The 26,471-nt window shown below is 40.6% G+C and overlaps 1 protein-coding gene across 3 annotated transcripts in view; it reads left to right on the forward strand.

The window, feature by feature from the left end:
* Positions 1–26,471, forward strand: part of NLK (nemo like kinase) — a 43,771-nt gene that overhangs the window by 13,629 nt on the left and 3,671 nt on the right. For all 3 annotated transcript variants that reach the window (XM_030472744.1, XM_030472742.1, XM_030472745.1), the window contains 7 exons: positions 11,275–11,404; positions 12,811–12,866; positions 19,980–20,086; positions 20,392–20,477; positions 21,159–21,368; positions 22,163–22,264; positions 25,153–25,239. In XM_030472744.1, coding sequence (XP_030328604.1) covers positions 11,275–11,404; positions 12,811–12,866; positions 19,980–20,086; positions 20,392–20,477; positions 21,159–21,368; positions 22,163–22,264; positions 25,153–25,239 — 778 coding nt within the window. The remainder of the gene's footprint in view (positions 1–11,274; positions 11,405–12,810; positions 12,867–19,979; positions 20,087–20,391; positions 20,478–21,158; positions 21,369–22,162; positions 22,265–25,152; positions 25,240–26,471) is intronic.

The following is a 26,471-nucleotide window of genomic DNA, read 5'->3' on the forward strand; positions in this document are numbered from 1 at the left end:
AAGTGGAAAGCACCTTTTGTTTGTTTTTTAAGGTATTAGAGATAGCTCAAGGTATCAAAGTGCTTTTCTGAGCATATTTGCTCATTGGCTGTATTTGAAAAGTCAGGATTAAGGTCTTCCTTCCACCATGCTTGTGACGGCAGGGCACTGACATACTTACCCAAGCCCATAATCTGAATTGCAGCTTTCCTTGTGCCCCTGCTGAAGGAGGAAAGCATTTATGTTCTTCAGGTTTGGATTGTTTATTGTTTTCTCAAGCAGTTGAAGAAAAGTAGGTGAATGTTGACAGAATCAGGACCAGCCTTGACCTACTTGTGGCTTTGATCTCTGTCGTGGGGATGTCACCTTATGGGGTTTGTGCCCGTTTATTCGTCTAAAGCCTCATCTAAAGCCTGAAGAACAGACACGTGTTTGGTAATTTGCATATTACATCTGTATCTCATCACTCCCACAATTTTTCCCATCATATGACCCAGTAAAGGGAATCCTTCTGTAATCATTTCATACTGAACTATTGTTTAAACTTTGGGTTTAAAGTGTTTCAAAGCCATTAATTTTGATCCCCTTTGAAATCCTGCTTTTTCTTTCAAGAGTCTGTACATTACTTCAGAAGGTCCCAAGACTGGAATCACACCCATGTGGTGATTTATGTTATCACAGGGGTTTTGTCTGACTCAGAACAGAGAAACATATATTAGAATTTTCAGGTCAGGTCATGGAGATCATTTAAAACTACATGTAGCTTTGAAATTAAATAGTTAGAGAAGAGCCTGGCAGGTCTGACTTCTGTGCGTCTTCAAATGCAGTTGTGAAACCAAAACAGCTGCTGTGTAGGATGGAAATTAGAGTGTGTTACACTGCACAGCAGCTAACAGAGCTGCAGGAACAGATCTGTCATGTATACCTGAGCTACGTTTATATTTTAATCTCTGAGGGTTTGGTATTACCGATGATATCACTGATCAGTGGTTTGGTTATTGGTCGTTATAATGAATTTATTGCTTAATTGCACTTCAATCTGAAAATACTGTCCTGGGAAAGGAAACAAAAATAAAGTCAGCAACAGAGACCAGCAAGAATCAGCCATTACTCTTTTTACATTGATAATTTATGTTGTTCCTGTATTATTTTGCAATTATTAGACACTCGGATAGACTTGCAATGGAAAAAATGGCTTGTGTTCATTCACTGGCTCCAACAAATCACCTGAAAAGGGATGCTCTGCTTCAGGTGATAGGTGTAATGCTGCCATAGCAAAGCTGTTCTGCTTGCAAAAAACCTGATTGTTTGTCTGAGTGCTGGTCATATACTTTATCACAGGTGGACAGGAGTCATGTTAAGTCTTGGGAGGTGTTGCAAAGGTAGAAGGTGAAAGTTAAAGGAACTTCAGCAAGAACAATTCTGACTGCCAAAGGCTCAATTCCAAGCAGTTATTAAATATATATGTATAGACAAGGACTTGCTTTTACCTGAAAATTCAGATTTTGCAAATCTTACAGTGCTTCAGTTATTTGATTAGTAAGTGAAACAGTCTCATAGAATTATCTACAAGCTGAGAAGTGGCATTGGTTACACATCCTGCCTGTCACAGCCGTGGTAGAACACCTTGCATTGCTCTCAGCAGGCTGTTAATTCAAAGGTGCTATTTACCTGTCTGGTTTAGTCTGTCACTCTAATATCTTAATATTTCTGAAATTGCCTTTTGAGTCTAATGAAAAGGAGTGGGTATGGCTCCAATGTAATTGAGACTGTCAAGGAAATAGGTGGAATTTTTACAGCACTGTGAAGCTTGATGGTATGTGACAGAGGATCATTCACTTCACTGGTCCAAGGTAATGGGAGAATGATGTCTCTTTAAACTCCCTGTTAATAAATATGAGCCTGATAATCTCTTTTTCCCTTCTTTGCAAAGTTGTGGGTCTTTCTTAAACCTTCATTAACATACACTAAAATTAAAAGCACTTCTTTCACATTCCAAAAATATCCCATAGCCCTAAAGCATCTTCTAGACTTTTGGATCATACAGGTTATGAGTTTATTTCATACTTGTGTTTTGACATGTCCCTTCTGTTCCTACAGTAATTCAAAGAAGGAATGACTGTGCAGGCTTGATAACATAGAAATATTTACACAGGAAATAAAATAGCAGCAGTTTACCATGATTTACATGAGTAAAATGTAGAGAGAAAGCCTCAGAAAAGCTGTTACCTGGTTGCCTTGTATGTGATGGCATGGGCTGAACACTTACCCAGCAGATACAACCATTTCCCGTGGTGGTAGCAGAGAGCACTGGAGTGTAATTGCTTTGAAGTACTGTGTTTCAAATACTGGTTGCAGACTTTGGTTTGAATGCTCTTTGGGTTTTTCATATGGTGGCCAACAGCTGAGCATGACGGTGGTGAAGAAGTGGCTGAAACATGATAGATTCACCTGGAAGATGAAGTGTTGAGGTATTAACTGAGATGAGGCACGGTGCTGCTTCTCAGGGGTTATTGTGCAGCTGCATTGGAGTCATGAGGCAAAAAGGAATTTAGTCGCTATTCCTTGTTCTGCTTTGTCCCTGTCCCCCTATGGGGAGAGGGTGCTCGGGAGGACGAGGGGGCAGGGGAGAGCTGGCAGTGATGCTGAAGGGGTTGGGGATGGTTATTGCTGAAAACTGGGTATCTGTCTAGAGGATGTGTCCAGAGGCTTTATTAACCTATTTTGGTACGGAGGTGCAGAAATATTCTAGGAACTGTGCCAAAGCCTGGAGGCTTGTTGGACATGGAGAAGGAGGTTCCTCATTTGGGTTTTCCTTGGTTGGCTGGTGGGGATGGGAATAGAGGTCAGTGAATGGGGCCAGGAATGTAGTAGTTCATGTAATTGTGGTATATGCTTTCAAAATAGAGAAGGAAAGTACAAAAATACAATGGAGATTTGTATGTTTATTGCATGTTATTTATTTATGAACATCACAGACCTTAGAGAGCTGTGCCAATGACTGAAAAAAATATATCTTTTATGGAATTAAGAAATATATCCAAGTAAATGTCCTGTGTGGTGTTATAACTGACTCTAGCTGTGGCTCATACAGGCAGTTGAGAAGTAAATAAAAAGGTCTCGAGCATAACCAGAAAATTTTGTATAAATGGGGAAATAAATTTGATTTGGAAAGCAGTTGCAATTTTAAGCTTCCATGAAGGGAAGACAAATGAAACATTTTTAAAGATATTAACTATAACAGTATCCCTTTAATTTTCTATCCTTTCTTTTAAGTAAGACACTCTGAATCAATTTTTGTTCAAGGAGACAGATTTCTTGCAGTAATCAGTTTTGCTTTTAGCTCTGATTTTTGAAGAATACGTGATAATGGTGCACATGCTTGAGGGTGTGATTAGAAGGCAACATTAAAAGGCTTTTTAGGACATCTCTGGCTGAAAAAGGAGCTCTGGAGAGGTCTGCATTTGGCAGCTGAGCACAGGGAATGAAGCATACCTTTGAAGTGTGGTATGAGGAACAAGTCGCTTAACCCTTTCACATCAAATGCCTTTTAGTGGAAGGTAAATCTAGGTGTTGTCTTCAGCTGAAAGTTATCCCTTACATCTGTGAGCTTGCATTCAGTCTTTCCCCAAATGAATCCTGTGCCTCTAAAAGACCAAGAATATGTATTGGAAAGATGTGGCTATTTGGAGTAACTTACAGTACAGGGTTTTTTTGAGTACCTTTGAGTATTTTTTTGACTACCTTAAGTATTCTGTGGAGTATGTTGAGAAAACTTAATGAAATGCTGAGAATGCACATTGGTTGTGAGGTAATTAAATTGTCTTTCTTGATAATCTTCTTAAAGAACTTATTTTCTATTCGGTGTCTTTAAAACACACACAAACATGGACAAATGCAAATTCCTGGATGTGAAACCTACTTTACTTGCCTAAATTTTAGGAAAATATTTAGCTCATAGAATAGGTATTTGCAGGTTCCGGATGTTTAAAAGTGTAAGAAGTTTTTACTTTTTGCCTGTGAACACCTTCACCCAACTTTTATCAACCCATATCAGTCTGCAAACAGCTCTTGTCTATTCAGTATCAAGCAATGTCTTGTGTGAGTGGATGCTGAAGGTGAAGCTGACTGCCAGAGCTGGGTGAGTCAGGGGAGAAGGGCTGTCAATGAGCTGCCAGTTCTGGGTGGAGCACTGCTCTGTAGTCTTCACACAGCTGATGAGACACTTCGCACTTTAGGCAGGTGACAAAGCTTGAAACAACATCTGGATGGAAAATTTTCAGTGCCTCCTCCTCTGTCCCCGGTGGTGCTGAAAGAGTTTATAGCGCTTCCTCCCAGAGAGCGGAGGGAGAGGAGGAATGCCGATATGTATTAAAACACTCAGGACTTGTTTATTCACTCAAAAGGCAATTGGAAATAGGTTTTTGAAAAGTGTTTGCACTGCTGTAATAGTTTCCTCCTTCTTATAACTTATCTGTGTGTGGCTTTTCCTTTAAAACTTATAGCTAAAATGATTATGAGTATCTCCTTTTAACGAGATTGTATCAGCTTCTGCATCTCTTCAACAATGCGTGTACAGCCAGAGGGTAAAACACGGTATAATACCATGCTAATTGGGTGAGTGTGTATGCTAAACCTCTCCTGTCGTGAAAAATCCAACAGAAACAAAACCAAACTCCCTTCTGATGGCACTGCTCAATTCCCACCCGAGGGGAGCCGAGGCTGGGGTCACTCCACTAACAGGACAGGGTTTGGTGTGTTTGTACCTCGCACTGATCACAGCTCAGGCTTGGCAGGTGGGAAGAAAAGGCTCATGTAAGAAATTAGGGTCCTCAAACCAGCAAGCTCCAGTTATCTACAAGGGAGGCTTTGTTTCCAGCTGGTTCCCTGCAGTTAACTGGTAGGGTGAGGTGTTCCTAGAGAAACAGTTCGTGTGTTATCCAAGAGCCCTCTAAAAGAGATTACTCCCACCTATCCCTCTCCTTACTGACTAGGCAGAGCCAGTGTGACTCAGATCATATTTGACATATGCTGAAGCTGCCATTGTTCCTGACAAAGCCATCTATCTGTCTGCCCCTTTGTCTGAGCTGCTGCTTCTCCTGCACGGTGCCAGCGCCATGGTCTGCAGGGCCACACGGGAGCCTCACGCCGGGTTCAGCGTGCCGCGCTTCGAGCCTCAGCCTGGACAAGTGGCTTTCAGGCCACTGAAGTTAGACTAAATGCTTCAGCATTTGAATAACTTAACTTCCACTAAGAGTCGTCACAGAGCTTTAAAATGTGTTTTCTGTGCATTGGTGAACACCAGCACTGGTGCTCAGGAACCACTTTGGAAGAGGAACTCTTCAGTCTGTGTTTGGAGATCAAACATTTCCCAGATAAGCAGTTTGATGGCTGCACACCCTCTCCCTGCCCTTTCCCTATGCTCTTGGGAATCTTCTGGGTTTGTGAGTTTTTCTAAAGGACTTGATGTTATATCATCCCATGCTCAAATGTAGTTTGAGATATGCCAAGATGTGCTTGATTGCAATACCAGGTACTGAAAAATTATCACGTGCCCTTGAATATGAGCTGCATTATTTTGTTTAAAAGTGGCCTATCAAATAAGCTTGGGTGAGCAGCTGAAATGCCTGTGGGACCAGCTTTGTTGTATGTTCTAGAGTAAAACTTTCTGGAAGGAGTCTGCATGATTAAGAGTCAAGCAACTGTGGAACAAAGTTCACTGACTAAAAAGAACTGGGAAAGTAATCCTGTGAGTCTCCCCCTCCAATAAGTCCTGATGTAAATTTATAGGTATTCTCTATAAACATAAGGGAAGGTTCACTTCCCCCTTAGAACAAAGTCCATCAGCAGTTTCCCACACCGCCCATGAGAACGTCCTTTCATTATCTTGTTTCTCTGTAATGATTGCTATGGAGTAGTCACAAACTTGTTTTTCTACCAGTTGCAACTATAGAACAATGTGTATGCATTGACCTGGATTCAGAGGGAGAAAAAGTCATTGTTGGTGCAGGCTCCACCTTGAGAATTTGCCATTGACGTGGTAGAGAGTTGCTGAAGACTTACAGTGCGTAATGGAGAAGGCCAAATGCCTGCGAGGATTCTTTGAGATAAGAATTGTCTTTGAAAACATTTTAACTCGAGGTCTGGATTGTATCATTAATCCTTCCTGTAACTGTAGTACTCTTTAACAGTTTAATCTTTCTGGGTGATTAGCCTGCAGTGTGAATAGAAGCTATAGGTTTTCATGTCAAACTCTTGTTTAAACATCTTATGTAGTTCTTAAATATAAGAATACATATTTACATTATGTGTAATCAGCAAAACCCAAATTTTCTGATGGGTGGAAGAGCGGCCCTTCTACACAGAGCACACGGCTGTGGTTCTGGACATGCAAATCCCTTTCCTGACTCATTCCAGAGCCAGGCTTAAATTAATTAGTGAATGCAGAACTAGATCTGGAAGAATTAAACAAGATGGGCTGTAAGTTCCTTGCAGCATTAGTCCCGAACACATATAGTGCATCCTGGTTGGGTAGAGGAAGTTTAACTTTCAACTTGATTTGAGGATTTCATGAAGGATTTTGCAGAATCTTGGTGTGTGGAAAAAACGGGCACTGTTTCAAGAGGAACGTTTCAGTCCCATGCTGCATGTTCAAATATACAGGTATTTGATTTATTTATTTTTTATTTTTAAACAAAAGCAGGAGTCTGAAATAAGGCAAATTTTCTGCTTTCCTGAATCTTCATCTCGGTGCTTTCATGTTTGGGGATTTTTTTTCCCCCCTCTTTTTGAGGGAAAATTTTTGTCATGTTTATAAAAGTAGAGAAACTGCCCAAAGTGCTGTTACAGAGAAAACAAACAGTATGAAATAACAGCATCATACAAATCCATTAAGAAATCAAGAACAGAGAAATAACCTTCTCTAATATTTTGGCCATAGTAGTTTTGGTGTTACCACCATATAATATGTGTCACGTAGCATGATTAAAGCTAAACTATCTTACTTGATATATCCCCCCCAATTATATTTAGCAACTTATTTTTTGCCCCATACCTATATATATTTTTTTGCCCAGTTATTTTTGGTTTAAATCGTGGTTTCTTATCCCTTTATCCCATCTGCAGTTGATGGTTAATAAGTGAAACCTTTGCAGACTTCAGTAGTAGCTTGAAAAGAGCTCCCTGTTGACTCCGGGCCGAGTGATGGACAGATCCCCTGCCTGCTGCTCACTTCACTGCTAGATTCACCTCGGGTGTAATAGCCTAACAAAGCAGAGGAGGGAATTGAAATGTGTTCTTCTGAGAACAGCAGTAAGTAAAGCTGCCTTTCTAGTTGTTCTCTCAATTAGCTCCTAGGAGATTTTTGTGCTTTTCTAGTTTCTCTTGGGGATATGTGACCTGATAGCATATTGCTATAAATAATTATTTTACTAGTATCAAAGTGGGTACTGCACACAAACACAGAGCCACATTTCCAGCATCTTTATTGGATGCTGTAAATACCATTTTTTGCAGACAGGCTTTTCTCTTCCTTTCTCTCTTTTCCTTCTTCCTTGGAATGCACTCCTGACACTTCTGATCTTCATAACTTTGATTGTTAGTTTTGTGCTGCCCCTTGAAGTGAAATTGCTGGTGAGTGGCATAAAGCTCACAAGCCAAGGCAAGGAGGTGAGGAGCAGTGTGAAATCATTGCAGCTATGGGGGGAAGAGCAGAGGAATTGCTTTCAAGCTAGATACTGCAGGTGATCATTACTTGTTTGTGGAGGTGGGTTATTTAAAAGAAAAAAGGAACTGGCCTTAAATGCATATGCCACAGCAACCCCACTTAACTCATTCCTTGACCGGGACTACAGCAGGAGCACTAGGAAAAGACTGTTCACCTAAATCAATTTTTATTGTATGGAAGCGTTTGAAAACACAGAGAGCAGACACACCAGCCTTGCTTACACAGCTGAGATGAGCCTGGACAGCTCTGATTTAGCTCTTTTTAAAATGGATCCCACAATGAGTGAAAATGAGCATCAATAAATCTGTGGTAGCTATCAGTATAAATCAGAGTTCTGTATTGTTTGATTAAAGACCAACCCTTTTATCAAATCTTTCCCTCTCACTAGTGAGGCTGTGAGACAGCTCCATCCATGGGAGAAGTGTAGGAATTAATGGAATTAGTAGGGCTCTGGTGGTTACCTGTATCAGCTGCCTGGTTAGGTTCTGGCTTAACAGAGTTTAGTATTCCTGGGTTGTCCAGGAATGAAAGTGAGTGTTACAAAACCATCCAAAATCCTATCTTAGGTGTCTTTTTACAGTGAACTCCGAACATTCCCGTTTTCATTTGTCTATTGGAACTCCGGAGATGACTTTCTCTGAACTTGTGTCTTGGATTCACATTTTATATTACTTTCACGGTCTTGACCCGTATCCTCTCCATTGCTGCTGGTAACCCAGCTTGTAGGAAGAATTGGAAGTGAGCATTTTAATCTGTAATTCAGTTAAAAAGACACCTTTTGAGGTCTTCTGGTAATGGTATGGAGGTATGGCACTAGCTAAGAGTATATGTGAGTGTAGGTTATAGCTTTAATAGTTTCATTTTTAGACTAAGAATGAAAATGTGAGCAGTTTTTAGTTTAAATTTCATTTTATTTGAACTATGTAAACAGATATGTTACTGTAAGAATCAGATGTTTGTTTAGTACATGCATTAAAAGCATGCTGTACTTAAATAATTGATGCTGAGGTTTAGTTTGACAGGTAACGGTCATGAAGATGGACGTTTGAAGAGGGTGGTTTTCAGTGGAGATGGGAAGCTGCCCTCAGAGGTGCTCAGTAGCTGATAGGGTTGGGACAGTCCCTGTGCTGCAGATCCCGGGATGCTCAGCCCGGGAACCTTTCAGCAGCAAAGAGCTGGATCTGTTCTGTGGCACTGCTTGTGCTGAGCGCGGGCAGCTGCTCCCCTGAGCTGGGAGAGAACAAACTCACCACGGCGTGAAATTAGTGCTCGTCCACTCACAGTCATTAGGGTTATATTGTTACCAGCTACAGGCATGGCTGGGCCTGGCATGAATAATAACACGAAATGCTACTTTGTGAGCTTTAACCCAAAGCATTAACAAGAGACCCTGCAAACTTTGAAACTGTGTGTGGTGTTGGTCCAGCTAAGAACAGATATTAGAGTGTCTTGCTTGTCAGTTGCTGCAATAATATTTATACTTATGAGACCTGGAAAAAGGCAAATAGGAAGTTTCTAAATGGAAATATGCTTAAAAGGTGGCTGTTAAAAATAGCTCCAAAATGTCTCAAGTGTAGATTCCCAAGGCTGTGTTGCTGCTGCTGAAACACGCAACCTCTGAGATGTTTGGCACGGGGAGAGAGCTGGTGTCCAAATTCTTGGGTACCAAACAGAGGATTCCCCAGGCTTGATCAGAAATGAAACTACCAAGTGGAAACTTGGTTTTATTGATTATTGCATGTTGTTCAAGCGCTTTTTCTGTTTCCTGTATGTTTCATGTAGGTATGTGAATTGTTTTGCACGTCTGACCTGTTGATGGAATTTTAATGTCAAACCACCTAAAATTTCAAAGCTGATTCTGCCAGGTTGCGTTGCTTGCATGTTAACACATGATAGTGTCAATTCCAAAGGGGAAGATAAGTAATTCAGTAGCATCTGCAGTGTAACTGGTGAGGAGTTCTGTGAATAAAATGTTACAAATTTGTTTTAGTAGCAAGAACAGATCTATTTAATTCCCAGGAACCAGCAGTTTTTAGGTTTTCTTTTACAGGTTAGAGGTTTGTGGCTTCCTTTTCCAAGCTGGTAGAATCTTGGCAGGCGCCAGAGCTGCTGTCTCATAAAGCGAGAACACCTCTAATTAGCTGATCAGTGGTGCTTGACCTTGTGAGCAACGGGAGCTCAGCTCACACCAGGATCAAATCCGTATGACTCTGTGAGCACCGCCTGGTACGAGCCCTGCTGTGTGTCATTCAGAACCTGCCTCTGCTGTAATCCCACAGCCACGGGCCAGCCTGAAAATGTGCCTGCTCCTGATGAATAGCACCTTGTCCTGCAGACATATGCATTGAGGTGACCATCACCTGTGAACGGAGTTACTGTAGGGTGATGAAGGATGTTTCAGCCTGGCCCGTGGTGAGTGCCGAATTGCACTAACAGGGGATTTGCTGCAGTGCTTCCAGTTTTCATTTGCTTTCTTTCCAATATGGGCTAAAGGCAGGAGGCAAAGTTCCTGGAGAAAATAGGAAACATGTGAATTAGAAGACCTGTTCAGATTTTGTTCAGACAAAAAAAGAACCCTTCCATGTGATTTGCAGGGGAGTTGCATGATAGAAAAGCCAGCGACTTTTTAAGGACAAATGTAGTCATCAGGGTACATAGCTGGATGCGGATTCTTACATGGTTATGGCATTGCACTGAAAAAAAGTTATTTTGGTCATTCCAATAAAAATATGCAGGAAAAAAATGGTTTCCTAACAACTGAAGTTCTAGAAACCCTGTTCTGTGGTGAGGTTTGAGAAGCCTCACCTTAAAAACTGTGATTGGGAATTGAGGCACCATAATCTCCTTGCTCTAGTTTTATGGTTCTCATTATAAAATTCTATTTTCAGAATCTAATTACTTTAAATTAAAATACTTGCCATGTGAAAGCACCTTATAATTTCTGAACTACTATACTCGTATCACATAAGCTCTGTGAGAGAACGACAGAATGCCTGGATTACATTTGAGGAAACTTAGATACCACGTGCTGTTGCTTCTCCAGATGTAAAGTGATTTAGTGGTAGATCAAGTAATAGTCTTATACTTGCCAGTGTTCTGTCAGGATGGGATTATTACAGTTTTTGCCCTCTTAGGAGAGGAAGAAGAAGGCTGTATATCTGACAAATTAAATCTGTGTAACTGAGAAGATGGTTTACTCTTAATAAGGTGGTTTTTGGTAGATGAAGGAGATCACTCCTTGGCTCAAGGTGTTGATCTGACTTGGAGCTGCAGTGTATGCCAGTGGCAGGCAGTCTGTGCACTAATGGACATTGTCCAGCCACTTAGCAGCCACTAAGCTTGGGTTCGTGTGTACATACTTCTAATGAAGGAGCAATCACCCTACATTCAATGCAGGCTCTGCAGGATGGTGCATAACGCCCTTTGCTCGTTACTCTTGTCCCTAGAAGTGTCTCCACATTGTTTTTACTCACTGTCTAACTGAGAATGATAAGAACTCTAAAATATTTTCTGATTTAGAAGAATTGTCTGACAGTAGTTTGTGATGTTCTGAATCTTTTATTCTGTAGGTCAGTAACAGATCCACGGGATGGAAAGAGAGTTGCACTCAAAAAGATGCCCAACGTCTTCCAAAATTTGGTCTCTTGTAAAAGGGTCTTCCGGGAGTTGAAGATGTTGTGTTTTTTTAAGCATGACAATGTAAGTAAATTCAAAGTAATTTTGAAGTCTTTGATAAAGCCTAATTGTAAAATGGAGCTGTCTGTAACAGAAGTCTCTTTTAAGTTATAGGATATGTAAAATGCTTTAAAAGCTCTCTAATTTTATGATTAGCACATTTGAAACTCAGGTGTTACCATTGAAAACACTATCAAAAATGGAATTATCAAGAATCTAAGGATATTCATAATTTCCCTTCCAAAATGTTTGCAAACAGACAAGACACTTCCACCTAATCTTATTTTAGGCTTTAGATAAATGTCAGTCTGCACAAAGCTGTGCAGCTGGAGATGCTTTTGCTTCCAAGCTATTTCTTACTCCATCTTCCTCTCCCTGCCTTTTCTATCTGCTCTCTCCATTCTAGTGGAGTGGCATGAGTGCAGCTGTGGATGTGGTAACCTCCCCATTGATGAGCATTAATGAGTGTGTTGGAAGTACTATCTTCTCCCAGCGGAATGGGGTCAGGAAGCAGGGATCTGTTATTTCTCCTGTTTTAAAGTTTACCCTTTTGTATCTTGAGGGTATCGTATTCCAAGAAAGATTTTATTTGTGTTGTAGCACTGGATTTAGCTCACTGGTGGTGTCAGTGGGTGTAAAAGAGGTGGACTGCTTTGCCAGCTTGTACCAGTCTGCAGAGTCCCCCCCACTGTCACCAGTCCTTGGATACTGGGACAAGGTTTCTCTTGAACTGGTACCTTAAACTGCTCATCATCAGGGTTTTCATTATGGAGATGTTACTGAGGACTATAAAATCAAATAAGAGCATCTCTGTAAGCAGTCAGAGGTTGAGCCTGATAACCACTGACGTTTGTGTACTTCACCTGATTGTCGTAGGTATTCCTAGGGCAGGATCTAAAAGACAACACCAAGGTAATATTTTTCCTGTGAGAGGGTGTAAATTCTGAGCTGCTGCTTTTCTACCTTTCTACTTTGCACAAAGAGCTGAGCTTCTCATTCAGAATGTGAACAACTTTGTTTTCTGTAATTCCCATGTGGAAGCAGAACTCTTAAATAAGATGAAAGGCACGAAGTGTAATGTCTTTTGCTTTTGCATTTCTTTGCTAGAATTACTTCTTTCAAATATTTTATAGTTGTATATGCTTTGAAATAAACCAATTCGTATTGGGTAGACAAATTAATGCTTTTAAGCTAGTACTTGAACAGCTGGGAAAAGTTTCTTGAATTAAAAGAGAGAGAACGACACCCTGAATGTACAGAATATCTGACTTGCTGGGCTATTAAATTCACAAGTTTGGCACACAGAATGTTGGTCTGTCTGTGTGGCATAGAATAAAGCTCTGTAAGAAAGGTACAATCTGACTGTCTCTTTGAAAAGGATTTAGTTTTGTTTGACTGGGATGGGTCTTGACTTGTGTGGTGTTTCCTAGGTACTCTCTGCTCTCGACATACTCCAGCCTCCACACATTGACTATTTTGAAGAAATGTATCCTAAATATAAAATAGACCATCTTAATTGAGGTAGGTGTAATTTTCATTAGCTTAGAAACTGCAACTAGTGGGTGGAATCCATGAAATAGAACTACAAAACCCCTGAGCCTGTACGTGAACAGTTTTATTTAAAGAAGTGAATTTATACCATCAAGAACTCTTAATTGATATTAAAGTCCGAGGTGAAATGGCACAGGATTGAACGTGAAGCTTTGAAGATGTCAGAGCCAGTAAATGCAGGGCATTGTGGTATGTACCAACAGATACTGCTGCTACTAATGGAGATTCCCCCAAAAACAGTCGTTAACTTCTTCTCGGTTATTAGTGCCTTAAAATACTTTCTGGTGTTTTCAGAGTGCTCCTGTCACATGCTTTGAAACCGTGACTTTTCAGAGATGTTTGAGCAGAGTAGTTGGGTTATGGCTTTGCTTGTTCAGCCTCTGTCTTGATCAAGAAAACAGATTTCACACCGATAAATGTGCTGTTTAACGTGTCACTGATGCAAAGGTGCACGTTGTCTATGGGTAACTATTATCAAACTGAATTTTAGAACATAACTTGACATGAGAATGTCATGGCTTGTTCCTTTTTCAAACTTTGGGTTATCTTTGGGTTTGAGGTTGGGAATTTCAGCATTCTTAAATACTGAAAATTCAGTCACTGAGCAGGGTGAGTTCTTACTGACTGTAGTTGGAAGAGAAGTTCTGTGACTCAAAGCAGGTTGTTCTAGTTTTTAAATTGCAAGAACTTACACTACTGCAGTGAGTTAAGTACAGGTTTATATGGTACAGAAAGTATCTAGAAATAGGGTGAGATTTAGAACAAAAAAGTATTTTAAATAGGGGTAGTTCTCTGCAGAGACTCTACTAGCTACAGACCAGGAATCCTAATAAAGGTTTTCTGCCTGGATTAATCCCACTGTCTGCTCTCCTCTTTATGCTATTTTAAAAATTCAACATGCTGAGAATCATTTTTGAGACCTTTTTTAGCTAATAAAAAATGAATTAACTTTATAATTTGCACTGAATGAGATTATTTGTTTGTATTTTATTTCTTATGTGTGTAGGAAAAAAAAGGTCTTCACCAGAGTCCTGCCCAAAACAGTGTTAAGATTATTTGCAGAGTTTTATGAACTGTTCAGATATTTTTACAACATGCTGTTAGTAACAAAATATCCTTTGGAGACCTTAGTAAAAGTGGTATTTTAGAGAGCAGATAATCAAATATCCCAACACATTGACATTTCCATTATCAAATTAGCATTTCAGTCCAGGGATCTGCCATGCAGCTGAGGTCAGCTAATAGACTGCTGTGCTTTCTGTGGAAAACCCCAAAAGCAAACACTGAAAATTAAACTCAGTGCTGAATTGTTGGAAGTGAACACTTGAATCATATTCACTTGAAGCGTGTTCAGTTACGTGTTGTCTCATTGCACTGCTGCTCCTTTCACAGCTTCAGCCGCAGTCTTTCCAGTTGAGAATTCACAACCAAATGGTGCAAATAAAAACTTCCCAAAACCAAAGTTATTACCAGAATCTCTGTGTGAATGAGGCAGGGCATAATGACATGGCTGTTGTAAGCTTGAGTAAGACACATGTCAGTCAGTGTTCATCTGAAAATGTGTGCATGTATATTCAGGAGCATACATAAAGTGTTCTGATGGAGGATTTGGGTTTATTTTCTAAAATTATATGGGTTTAATACAATTGTAATTGGGACCTCAGAGCTTTTTCTGTTACCTGGATGCATAGTAAAGGTTTATAAAAGTGTAATGCACTGTCCCACAGATGTCCACATCGCGTGCTCTGCTTAACTTACAAGTAACTTTATTATGTTGGTGTCAGTCTCCAGCAGGGCTTTGGATGCACCAGCATAAACTGTCATGGTTAGACTTTGGCAGGGTGGTTTTTAATTACTGATGAGTCTTTGCTGCTGTTTTGTATGACCCACTTCACAAGACATTTAATGGGTGGGAAATTGTCATTATTTTTAGATAAACTGAACTTTGTGAAATATGGTTTGATCTATTTATAATACCTTGAATGGATTGGGGAAGAAAGTAACTGCATTTTAAACTCAGTGATTTTAACTGAAGTACAGCATGATTTACTGATTGATCACCAAATTCATTGGTTGAGAATATTGCTCAACTAGGGCTTTTTGTATGAATTTTAGATAAAGCTCTTAAATTCTGCTTTGAATTTTCTTGCATATGAACAGCATATAAGTAGTCCTCAAAAACTGGATTTTGGTTATTAGCACTAGTTCAATGGCCTCATTTTATAACGAGTCATATGAGTTATAAATCAGATCTAGGTTAAGGATTACTCCTTCCATGTAATTGTGCAATCAAGAATATTTAAATGGGATAAGCTTATTTTTATGAGCTCAGCTACTGCCAAGTTTTGAATACAAACCCAAAATGTTAGTTTCCTTCATGGTTAACTGATTTTAAGTCATTCTGACTAGTGTTTTGTAGGGCTGTCTTTTTTCAAGTTGTTTGAATTTCCTGACTCTCAGATTGGTAATAGAAGGCCATTTGCTTTGTGTAGCCTCCTGTCTCCTTTCTTTTGAAATAATTGCAGTAAGTGCACTTAGGACCCTTAAATTCATTAGAATAAAGAAACTAAAATCTAGTGAGGTTTTTGGTTTAGAATGAAAATTCTTTGCAAGCTCTTAGATTGGGATATAATTTGAATGTATAATGACATTTTTTATCGAAAATCTTTGTGAGCATTTAACATCTTATACAGGTGTTGATATTTTTGACAATATACCTAGTGCAAAAAGGAGTAGATAATGGAGCATATGTTATTCTGGGTGTTGCCTTGATAAAATAAATGAAAAAGAGGTTGTTGGTGAACTTTATGTTTTTATGTTCATCATTAAGTTCATCATTAAGCTGAAGTTCAAGGCTTATCCCTGCAATCATCAACTCACCTTGGTGGAAGAGAAGCATATACGAGCTTGGATGATGTTTGGTTCTGTTGTGTGCCTGTTTCCCTGGGTGGACTGGCCTAGCTTTAAAGCACATCACTTACAGAGGTAGAGTGACTCACAGATTTTGCTAGAGCATCTGAGAAGTATTTCGTTCCAGCTGACATATCTGTTAATTCTGACTGAACTGATTTTCAGTGATAGGTTTACAGTTGGACTCTGATCTTAAAGGTCTTTTCCAACCCAAATGATTCTATGATTCTGTGGTTTATAGCGCTCTCTTTTCCAATTACAAAATCTTCTGCAATTGATTTTAATACTGAATTCTGCACCTGGGTATATGCAGACATTTTCTTTTAAGAACTATCCTAAGTTTCTATAGGAACTTTTTGAAAACTTTTCCCATGAAAGTGACTATCAGAAGCAGCTGAAAAGACATCACTTTTGTCAGCCTCATTATACTGACTAGGAAAGATTTAAATACCAGTAGAAGCAAAGGTGTGCAGTAATTCCTTCCCATTGATCTTATTAAGAGGTGAAAGAACTGTTTTCTGACAGATTATGGAGTAAATCCCTCATATATGTAGGCTGGAGGAGGGTAGGAAGGGACAAGGTAAGATTTGGTTCCTGCAGCCGGTAGAAGGGACAATGCCCACACTGTTGGGGGACCAAGGAGGGTATGTTCAGGCTTCCTGTTCTGTCACAGTATCTTTAGAAAGAGTTCCCTTGTTGAAGTGCTCATCAGAAATGTCATCATGGCAAGTTCCTGTGGGCCAACACACAAACGGGGACCTCAAGGATTAAGAGGATTAGTATTCTCTGTGGGAGGCTGCGGGTTGCTGATTTGCAGCTGGTAACACAACAGTTTATGGTGCTGGGTCAGGCAGGATTGTGACTTAGGTTATCACTAGATACTCATGAGAGCAGAATGGCTTGATCTACTTTGTGCAGGTAGTGGAAGCGTGGTGCTGTCATTGTCAAATAGTGAAGTGTCTGAGGGACTATCCTAGATGTCTGCTGGGACAAACTGTGCCAGAGTGGCTGTTCTCTGCACCACGAGGCTCCTTTGCCTTGGGTTAAAATTCTGCTTTATTCAGCAGTAGGGTTGTAATACCTTTATTCCCGTTTCTGCAAAAGCTGGTTGGATAGTACTGCCTGGAACTGCAAATGTTTTCCCCACTATGCATTGGAAGTCCCTCCAAAAGCTTCTGCCAGTGCTTGTCTGTGCTCTGGGACACATGCCATAGATTGCCATTTCTGCATAGCACAAGTAGAGGTGACTTGATGGCAAATACACTCATATCAGTAGTTTTACCTATAACAGAGAAGTCAGCAAATTTTAAACATCAAAAAAACATAACTTAAAAAATAATTTAGACAGGCATTAGATTAATTTTTTTTTTTTTTTAATAATTGCTGCACTGTTTTTACGTGGACCAGGTCTTTTTTTTCCATGTTTTGGGTATTGATACAAAATGAGGATATTATAAAAATATTTCTACAGGGAAGCTATGAAGTCTGCAAAGAGTTAGAAGAGTACAGAGGTGGCATCACAAATTTAGCTTGAAGTGATCCTAATGTAAAAACAAGTATGACTAAGGTATGCTAAAATAAGAGAAAACCCTTTGTCCCTATTTTATAGAAAATACTGAAATACATGAGGTTTGGTTTTGTTTTGGTTTTGTTTTTAAAAAAGCCTGTTTCCTACAGTATCATGCGGTGGAGACACCTCCACTCCACCGTTAGCACCCAGCCATTCCAGCAGCCCCAGGACTTGTTCACAGAACACTGGCCTCTTCTCAGAAAAACAGCTACAGAGTTGAGTTTTGTGGTGTGCAGAGGGCTCGTAAAGCAGGGCCCAAGCGGTTTGAGGACACCGATCACAGAGTGTTCCTCATTCCTTTTTCACACGTGTGTGTCACTTTGCAAGATTTACCAACTCAGCAGCTCTCCCAGTCAACAGAGCAAGTAAAGTCCTTTTATGCCCAGCATTTGCCTTGGTAATTATTCCAAAGCAAATTGGTACATTTGTAGTTCTAATTTTATACAGCTACTTACCTAATTACTGCTGTCAGGAGCAATTTCTCTCTGGTCGCAGCGCTCAGCTTAGCTGCGTGTTCCAGCTCCAGTGACCACCTCAGTGCCAGCATGTTTTATGGGTCGACTTAAGAAAGAAAACTGCAGGTACCTGTTTGAATGGTTGCTTGAAATCCCAGAGGGATTTGTGGTTTGGTTTTGCTAAACATTTATACTGGCCAGAGCAAAGTGATTGACCTGCTCAGTACCGGCTGTTTGAGGAGCTGAGTGTTTGTAACAGGCAGGAACATGGAGCAAGTGCTGCTCCTGCTCTTGTTGCGAGACCCTCATTAAATTATCTAGAGACAATAATCAGATAGCTGCTGCTCAAGTTAATGGCACCTCAGAGCCCCTGTCAAGAGAGCTTTATTTAATGCGCAACAGACCTGGAGTGGTGCAGGTGCCATTTCAGGCCCTCATTTAATTTAAGCTGCTTTAGTTGGCATGGCAACTAGTTGAGACATCTGGGAGACATTATGTCGGGATTGAGATTTAGGAGGATTTGTGGCGTAGCGCAACAAAAATCTGATCAGAATAAAGTGCAGAGTAATGCTTCGGGATTATTTTTAATATTTTACATTAACAATGAAACATAAAGATTTGTTGCAGCCACAAGGTAAGAACCAGAATGTAAAAGGCTGGTATAAATATTTAAGAGGGCCTTTGCAAGAGAGAAAAATGAGAGGACTCGAAATTACGGTGCTGCAGGGTTGGCTTTTATCTTATGAATTCTTTATGAATGCAATGTTAATTTGCTTTAGGTTTGGTCAAAAAGTTGGCAATATTTAATTTATAAAATTAATTTTTGTGTGACGTGCTGGTGGCAGATGAACACTTTGGCTGATGGGGACTTGGCCGGAGAGGGTTTGCGGAGCAACAGATGGAAGTAGAACATTGCTTAGGAAGAGATGAAGGAAAAAGGGAGTTTTCTCTAGGTGGTTGTGAGTGCCGATGAGTTGGTGATAAAGGTAAGAACTGGTTGAAGTTTCAGCCGAAGCTGACTTGCTGTGTTACACGAGATAAGGATCTTGACTGAAGTCAGGGTTTGCTGTTACATTTCAGGCTTGATGTGTAGCTGGTTATAAAGAGCACTGAACCAACTCATAGGCTCCTGCAGGATAACGGGAAGATGTGAAGCCAAAGCGAACTCAACTGCTGCTTTACCTTGAACTGAGAATGAACCTGGGGCACCAAGGGAGATACTAGACTGGGGCCCAGGAGATGCAGGTTTATTTCTCACTCTCTCCTTGATCTTTCCCATACCCTTGGCAGTGTGCACCACCTCCCTGCTGCATTTTTGTCTGTTTGAATGTGGCAGGGCTTGGTGTGACTCTTCAGTGCCCTGCTTTATCCTTACCTTACCTTAGCATCAGCCACAGCATATACAACTATTTGTCCCCGCCAGTATTTGTGACCATTGCTGTGTTCTGCACATCCATGAGTACATGAAGTAGTGGGTTCTGGTTTCTTTGCTTTTTCTCCAGAGAGAAGTTTGGGCTTTTTTTCTCTTCTGCTGTTATAACTCAGAAGAGGGTTTATCACTGGGATTTGCATGCATGCAAACATGATGCTTGAGGAGGTAAAATAATGGGTGCTGGGTAGGTTTAGGGAAGCATATGTATTTTTCAAAGTCTGAGTTACTGCTCGTGTAGGGACTTGAAAGGTTCTAGTGGTAAGAGACCTTCGCCCGTGGACACTTGCCCATTCAGCTGGTTAAACCATGTTGATGGATGTCCACTAAGAAGATGCTACTTCAGTTCTTCATTATTTGTGGTTTACTCATCTTAAGAAAAAACCTAAAGGGTTCAAGATCTCATTAATTATATTAATTAATGTTTTGAGTTGTAATTTGACTTTGGAATGATTCTGTAACAACCACCCTAATGAAAATGCTGCTTCATTGAGTAATCTTTCACAACCCGTTTTTCATTTTCATTCTTGTAAGAGTCTGGAGACTTGACCTCTGAGGAATCTTTATTCTTGTTCACTCGATAGCTCTGACCTGAGAGAGCTCAGATTCCTGGGAGTTAAGAGTAGGTGTTTCAAGAGATTATGTGCTGAACTTTCTGCTTTTGCCTTAACTAATAAATTGAAGATACGTTGTCACTGAGTTGATGCAGAGTGACCTCCATAAGATTATCGTCTCTCCTCAGCCACTCAGCTCGGATCATGTCAAAGTTTTTCTTTACCAGATTTTAAGAGGTAATTTTTCTTCTTTTCAATTCAATGAAAACTATGTAATAGTAGTTTTGGGGTTTTTTTTCTGTTTCTTAATGGTAATTCTCAAGACATCCTCAACTTGAGTAAGTTTCCCGGGGAAACTTGTTCTTTTTATTTCATATTATGAATGACTAGCAAGCATTAGTTATGAGTTATAAGAATATCACAGCACTGCTGCCTCCTGCCATAGCCATGGGTAACTTACAGAGCAGCAAGAGGCTGGGGTCAGCCTTAAACTTCTTTTGAAAGGAAAAAAGTATTTATTGTAATTTTGTTTAATATTTCAGGTCTGAAATATCTCCATTCTGCTGGCATTTTACATCGAGACATTAAACCAGGGAACCTACTTGTGAACAGCAACTGTGTTCTGAAGGTGCTACTTAACTTTATTGAAAATGTCCATATGTGTCTGCTGTTCGTTAGAAACCCAGAGTGAATGTTTAAGTAAAAACATTTAATGTGAACACTTTCCCTGAAAGTCATTTTAAAAAAAAAAAGTCCCACAGATTCCTTAAGAAACTATACATGAATGCCAAATATATATTAAAAAAATCAGTTTTGTTTGCACTGCTTTGCTCAGCATCTGATTGTGGTTGTTTGGGTCTGTTCCCTTAATCCTTCTGGTTCAAGAAACTCTTAAAAGTTCTCAGAGCCCAAGTGAGCAGAGGCTGAATCTTTCTGTAACATTTGAGGCATCTCGTGAGCAAATGAAATGTGGTTGGGGATGAAATTCTCTGTACCCAGAGGTTGGCAATATCTGTTTGTTTGTTTATTTTAGTGCAGAGGCTTTTAATCTCTGAGGTGATAAATACTGTAATGCCAACTAAAAATGGACTGTAATAGAAAATAAAATTATAGAAAGCTTAAGTGGATGTGGAATAAGGTAGCATAATTTCTCCCATTCCCCTTTCCCTTTGCTTATGCAGTTACAGCAGATAACTGGTTATTTAAATGCTGGTTTGGAATTCCCTGCTGCGTTACCAGAAGGTTGCCTACTTGAAATGCATTAAATGTTTTGGTTATTTCAATTTTTTTATTTACCTTCTCAATTTAGATTTGTGATTTTGGATTGGCCAGGGTGGAAGAGTTAGATGAATCTCGACACATGACTCAGGAAGTTGTCACCCAGTATTACCGAGCTCCAGAGATCCTGATGGGCAGCCGCCACTACAGCAATGCTATTGACATCTGGTCTGTAGGCTGCATCTTTGCAGAGTTACTTGGGCGAAGAATATTGTTTCAGGCACAGAGTCCCATCCAGCAGGTATAATCACATTTCCCTTTAACACTGTTTTACTGCATCATTCCATGAAATCAGTTACACTGATGCCTTTTGAACCTCCAACTTGCTTTTGTGTTGCCTGGTTTACACACAGGCGAAACCCCAAGCTGCTCTGAAATCTGAAATGATGGCTTCAGGCAGTACTGCAAGCAGTGGTTATTCACATTAGCTTCTGAAATGTGTAATTTTTTGTAACCCCCTGTAATCTGCTGCAGTTCCCAATCCTGCTGTAGCATTTCAGTGAGATAAGGTAGAGGTGATACAACCGGGATCAAGCTTTTTGTAGCAACTATTATGAGAAAGTAGCAAGTTTTCTGTCAAGGTGTAACTGGAGATACGGAGGTTCCTTCTGACCTGAACTAGGAACTTAATCTCGTAGGTTCGTGGCGTATGCCCAGAAGAGGTCAGTTGAATTCAAAATTAATGTTTTGTAATATTTTTCTATTTCAACACTAAAAATTCAAAATCTGGTTTTTTAATACTTTATAAAAACCACGTTTAGTGGCTGCTGCCATGCACCTAGATAAATGAAATCAGGCCTCTTGGTGAAACTCTTCCTGAGCGCATGGGAAATGCAGGGGCTGAGACAAGAGAATTCCTATCTTGAGAGGTGTTAAACAGGAACTTTCAGGAGCTCGCTGGGAAAATTGTTTCCAGTGGTTTTTCTTGTGACCTTTCATGCCTTAAATGTACCTCATGTTAACTTAAGAATCCGCTGTCATAGTGACGTGTATAATGTGTCTAAGGTCTCACATGTCTATGTTCTATACCTACAGCTGGATTTGATCACAGACCTGTTGGGAACGCCGTCACTGGAAGCGATGAGGACGGCTTGTGAAGGCGCCAAGGCACATATACTCAGGGGTCCTCATAAACAGGTATAGCTGGGGGTGCCTGACCTTCACCTTGGTCAACAGTCTTCCATCAGGCCCCATCAGTCAGGATCTCCTCTGTGCAGGGAACTACTGCAGCACCATTGCACTGTTTCACATTGTGCTTAAATTCTCGTGGCATGTTTGTTCATAAATACTTTGGATATTTAATGTGAGAGCTGTCTCTGCCTGTAAACCAGGTTAAGTTCACCAAAGGTGGCTGTGGTGTAGCAGTGGCAGGGTTAATGTACTGTTAATAGATACAAAGAAATGCTTGTGCAGGAATGCATAGAATCAGAGGGCAGTAATAAAGCAATGTGTCCATCCAATATGGTCATTGTTATGATTGTTAGGTAATAAAAATTAACCAAATTAATAACCTGTACATGTGAAGACATCAGATCTTTCCAGCAGTTAAGTTTGCATCTTTATGTTGAAGTAAGTTCTCAGATGCCTACTCACCACAATAGTAGTTACCATAGAGATGAGCATTGAATGTATATTCTGCTCTATTATTAACTTGTGGGAGTTCTGCTGCCTTGGCACTTTGGATTCACTACATCAAGTTGTCTCTATTCCATTTTATGACAGGTTTTTTTCTGTTAACATTAATAATAGGAGGGTTTCCTGAAGTCTTTCTCTAGTTTTAAAACAAATCAAGTGTATTTTTTTGCTATCACTTGCTAGAGGAGTTGTAACTTTGAAGCTCTGCTCTGTAGTGCTGCACTTAGAAGGCTTGAGGTGTTTAGAAGAAAAAAAGTTCTATAGTGATTGAAGCTGGGTGAAATGCATCCACTGTACTTATATATACAGGTATGCAACAGTATACAAACACGTCCACATGCTTTATAGAATACATTGGTTTAAATTCTGATATTTTGATGATTTCTTGACATTTCCAAAGTGCAGTAGTTGTGCTCTTGGTAGTAGTAAGCAAGAACTCTGGAATTTTTCTGTTAGCTTTGTTCCATTTGTTAAACCAGGATGTTTTATCAAGAACTGAAGTGGGTACATTAGTGTCTTCTGATTTTCTCATCCCCATGCTGAGACTATTTTTGCACAAGCCTCTGAAATCATTTGTCTCTTGACCCACCAAATGGTGGGAATACTAAAAAGCAAGTGAGGTGAAATGGCATAAAACATTTCCAATACAGATTTAATGCTCTATAGGCACCAAGTCATAGGAAATAAACTATAAGCCGTTAGTTCTGTTTGCTGAGGAAAACAACATTCATTTTCCATGGAATGCCACAGAGCTGAGCAATCTCTGGAGCTCGTTTGCAGCTCGGAAATGGGGTTATGGTGCAGTGAGGTGATCTCTAGAATGGCATTTCTCTGGTTTCAGCCCCAAGCACACTTCATGTTTGAATGCAAATTCATGGCTTTTCATCTTCTGAAATGGAGGCTTTGCTGGTTATAAATAGCTAAATGTTACCAGTTTCTTTATTAGATTAATAGGGAGAGAAAACCAAGTTAGAACTGGCGATCACTCTGTCGCACAAGCTATTTTTAAGCGATGTAGGTGAGCACAGTGGGAGTTGGGGGGTGAAGCATTTTGCGGCTTCATGTAAAAATAGATTAATGCCTGATGTGCCTGGTTACAACCCCACACCCCGTGTGTGCTGCCAGCAGGGAGATTTACAAACTGCGCAGACTTCTTTGTCAGTTTTGTGTTTGAAACATTCACTTCAAACTCCATTTGAGTGGACTGATGGCGCTGCTCGGCTGGAGCGGGAGGAGGAGCGTCTCCTCCCCCATTCCCATGTGCCGTAAGGAGGGGTTTGGACTTCCCTGGCAGCCAGGGGCTGACCCACTTCTAAAAGTAGAACGTGTTGGGGTTCATTCCCTCCCTGTGTGGTCCTTGGATTCTCTTGGATTCTCTATGGAAGAGAGAGATCCACAAGGATGCACTTGGCTTGCTGCTAGACCTGACCGTTGATTCCATGACAATGAAATCTTAGAGCAGTTCAGTTTTTACCAATTCCTTCTGCCCTTGCTCGAGCTCCTGCCAGGGCTGTCTCTGATCTCCAGCTTTGGACCTCACTGCAGTTTGTCAGGAACAGGCTGCTCCCAAAAGCTGTGTACAACTCTTAGAATGGCAGAACAGGGCCTTATGTGTAGCAGAAGAAGTGCATCTTCATTTGTATGGAGTGCAAGATCTCCTGTAAGTAAAGAACGCCATCCTGTCTTTCTGCCCCAGTGTATGGATCAATCCATAAGGTCTTTTCACTCTCAGCTAAAACTGGAAGCTCTCAGATGTTCAGACTGTCGTGAGTGTGAGCAAAACAAGGAAATAACAGGAGGAAGCTGATCTGCAGAGCTGTGTTTGTGGGGCTGACCAGAGCAAGAGCCACGCTGCTGCTGCCCCTGGCTTCTGGGCTGTTCCAGCTTCTGTGAACCACACGGTTCATAAAGCAGGGGGAGGCCAATGAGCCCCGTCCTGCTCCCTCAGACCCCCAAGCCTTGGTCCTGGCCTGTTTATGTAGAATGCTGAATGCCTGAAGGTCATTCTAATTGTGTTGGATGTCACTGTCAGTTAGATATGGGTCACCAGGGTAAGGAAAAGCAAAATAATCCATAATTTGGCAGTGACCAAGATCAGAAAAATGGAATACTGGAAATGATGGGGTTAATGAACCCCTGAACAAAACACAGGTTTGTTCAGGGATTGCATCTGAACGAAGGCAAAAAAATCAATTAGATCCATAGTAGAATTGCTGAGTTTTGTAATAGTGTTTTTTGTCTCTTTGGGAAGCGTTAGGCAGCGAACGTCCTTTTCAGCAGGAAGTTTGTCCTTGGTAACTGTAAAATAACACGGGTGGTAACAGTGTTCTCTTGCTGATGGATCTGACAGGACAACTCTCTGTATTTTCTGTCTCCCGTTTCCCCTACAGCCATCTCTTCCTGTCCTATATACACTTTCCAGTCAAGCTACACACGAAGCAGTTCATCTCCTTTGCAGAATGTTGGTCTTTGATCCAGTAAGTATGATTTAAAATTACTTCTAATACTGTTTGTTTCAACACTTTTTGTTGCCTGCTACTTAAATGAGTATTTTAGGTAAAGAACTGCTTTAACTGATTTCTTCCACATGCATTTTTTAGTGCTTTTGGACTGTAAAAGACATAAAAGTATCATCTTGTAATGGGTCAGTTAATTCTCCCCTGGAATGGGGGGTTTGCATTTAAAACCTCTTGGTCTTCTGAAGGAAGCTGCGACAGGGTGTGAAAGATGAGGGTGTTGGTGACTCACTCTCGCTTTTCCCAGCGAGGTGTAGGTAGCAGAACATCAGATACTTTGCTGCTGTTCTAATTAGAGACACGTGGGTGTTCGTGGTCTTGCAACACACACAAAATTCCTTCTGCATCCGCACAGTCACATAACAGGATCTCGCTTTCCACTGAGCATCTGCTTTGCTAATGAAAATGAGCTGCTGTGGATTGTGGGTTTCTTCTCTCGGGTTCACGGTACAAAACTGGTGCCAGAATTGATGATTATTCCATTCCTACAGACACCTCCCCCCCATTTCAAATGAAAACCGGACAGATTGGCCGCGCGGCACAGGAGGAAGCTTGTGCCTGATGGAGCATTCAGAAGGCTGCCCCCTTGGGTTTATTATTTTAAACCTTAAGATTGTTTTACTGCACAAAACACAGAAATGTTAAAACATAAATTCCCGGTCAACAAACTTCAGTAGTTTCCTTTCTCCTTCAACACTTCCAATGCTGGTGTTCCCAAATCACATTTAAATACATGTGGGCTTGTGTTTTAAAGACTCGGAGTGATCCTTTAGCAGAGCTGATTCTAAAACATACCCTGGGAATTGGGACACGTGGGTTTTCCTTCCATGTCTGCCACTGCTTTTTGCTTTGTAACTTTCTATATCAAAGGATTTCATTACAGACTCTCAGTAGCAATTCTGCCCCAGTCCTCACAGCGTTCTCCTTTTTTCACTGATCTTTGCTCGGGTTATGCACAAAAAACCCTCTTAGTAATGTGGAAGCAGCTTTTGTAATTCCAACCACTGCTCTGCCCCCTCTTCCCTGCGCTCCCTTCACCACTTGTCGTCTGAAACTCGATGTGCAAAGTGTTTTATAGAGCTCCAGATGCCATATCCTGAACTACTCTGTTATCAGTGATGCTCAGATTTGTGTTTTACTTTAAATACGTACTTGAGGACACACTGGAATGTTTTGCAGACCCACAAACCGCC

Source organism: Strigops habroptila (assembly GCF_004027225.2).
Source record: "Strigops habroptila isolate Jane chromosome 13 unlocalized genomic scaffold, bStrHab1.2.pri S16, whole genome shotgun sequence".
Classification (NCBI taxonomy): domain Eukaryota; kingdom Metazoa; phylum Chordata; class Aves; order Psittaciformes; family Psittacidae; genus Strigops; species Strigops habroptila.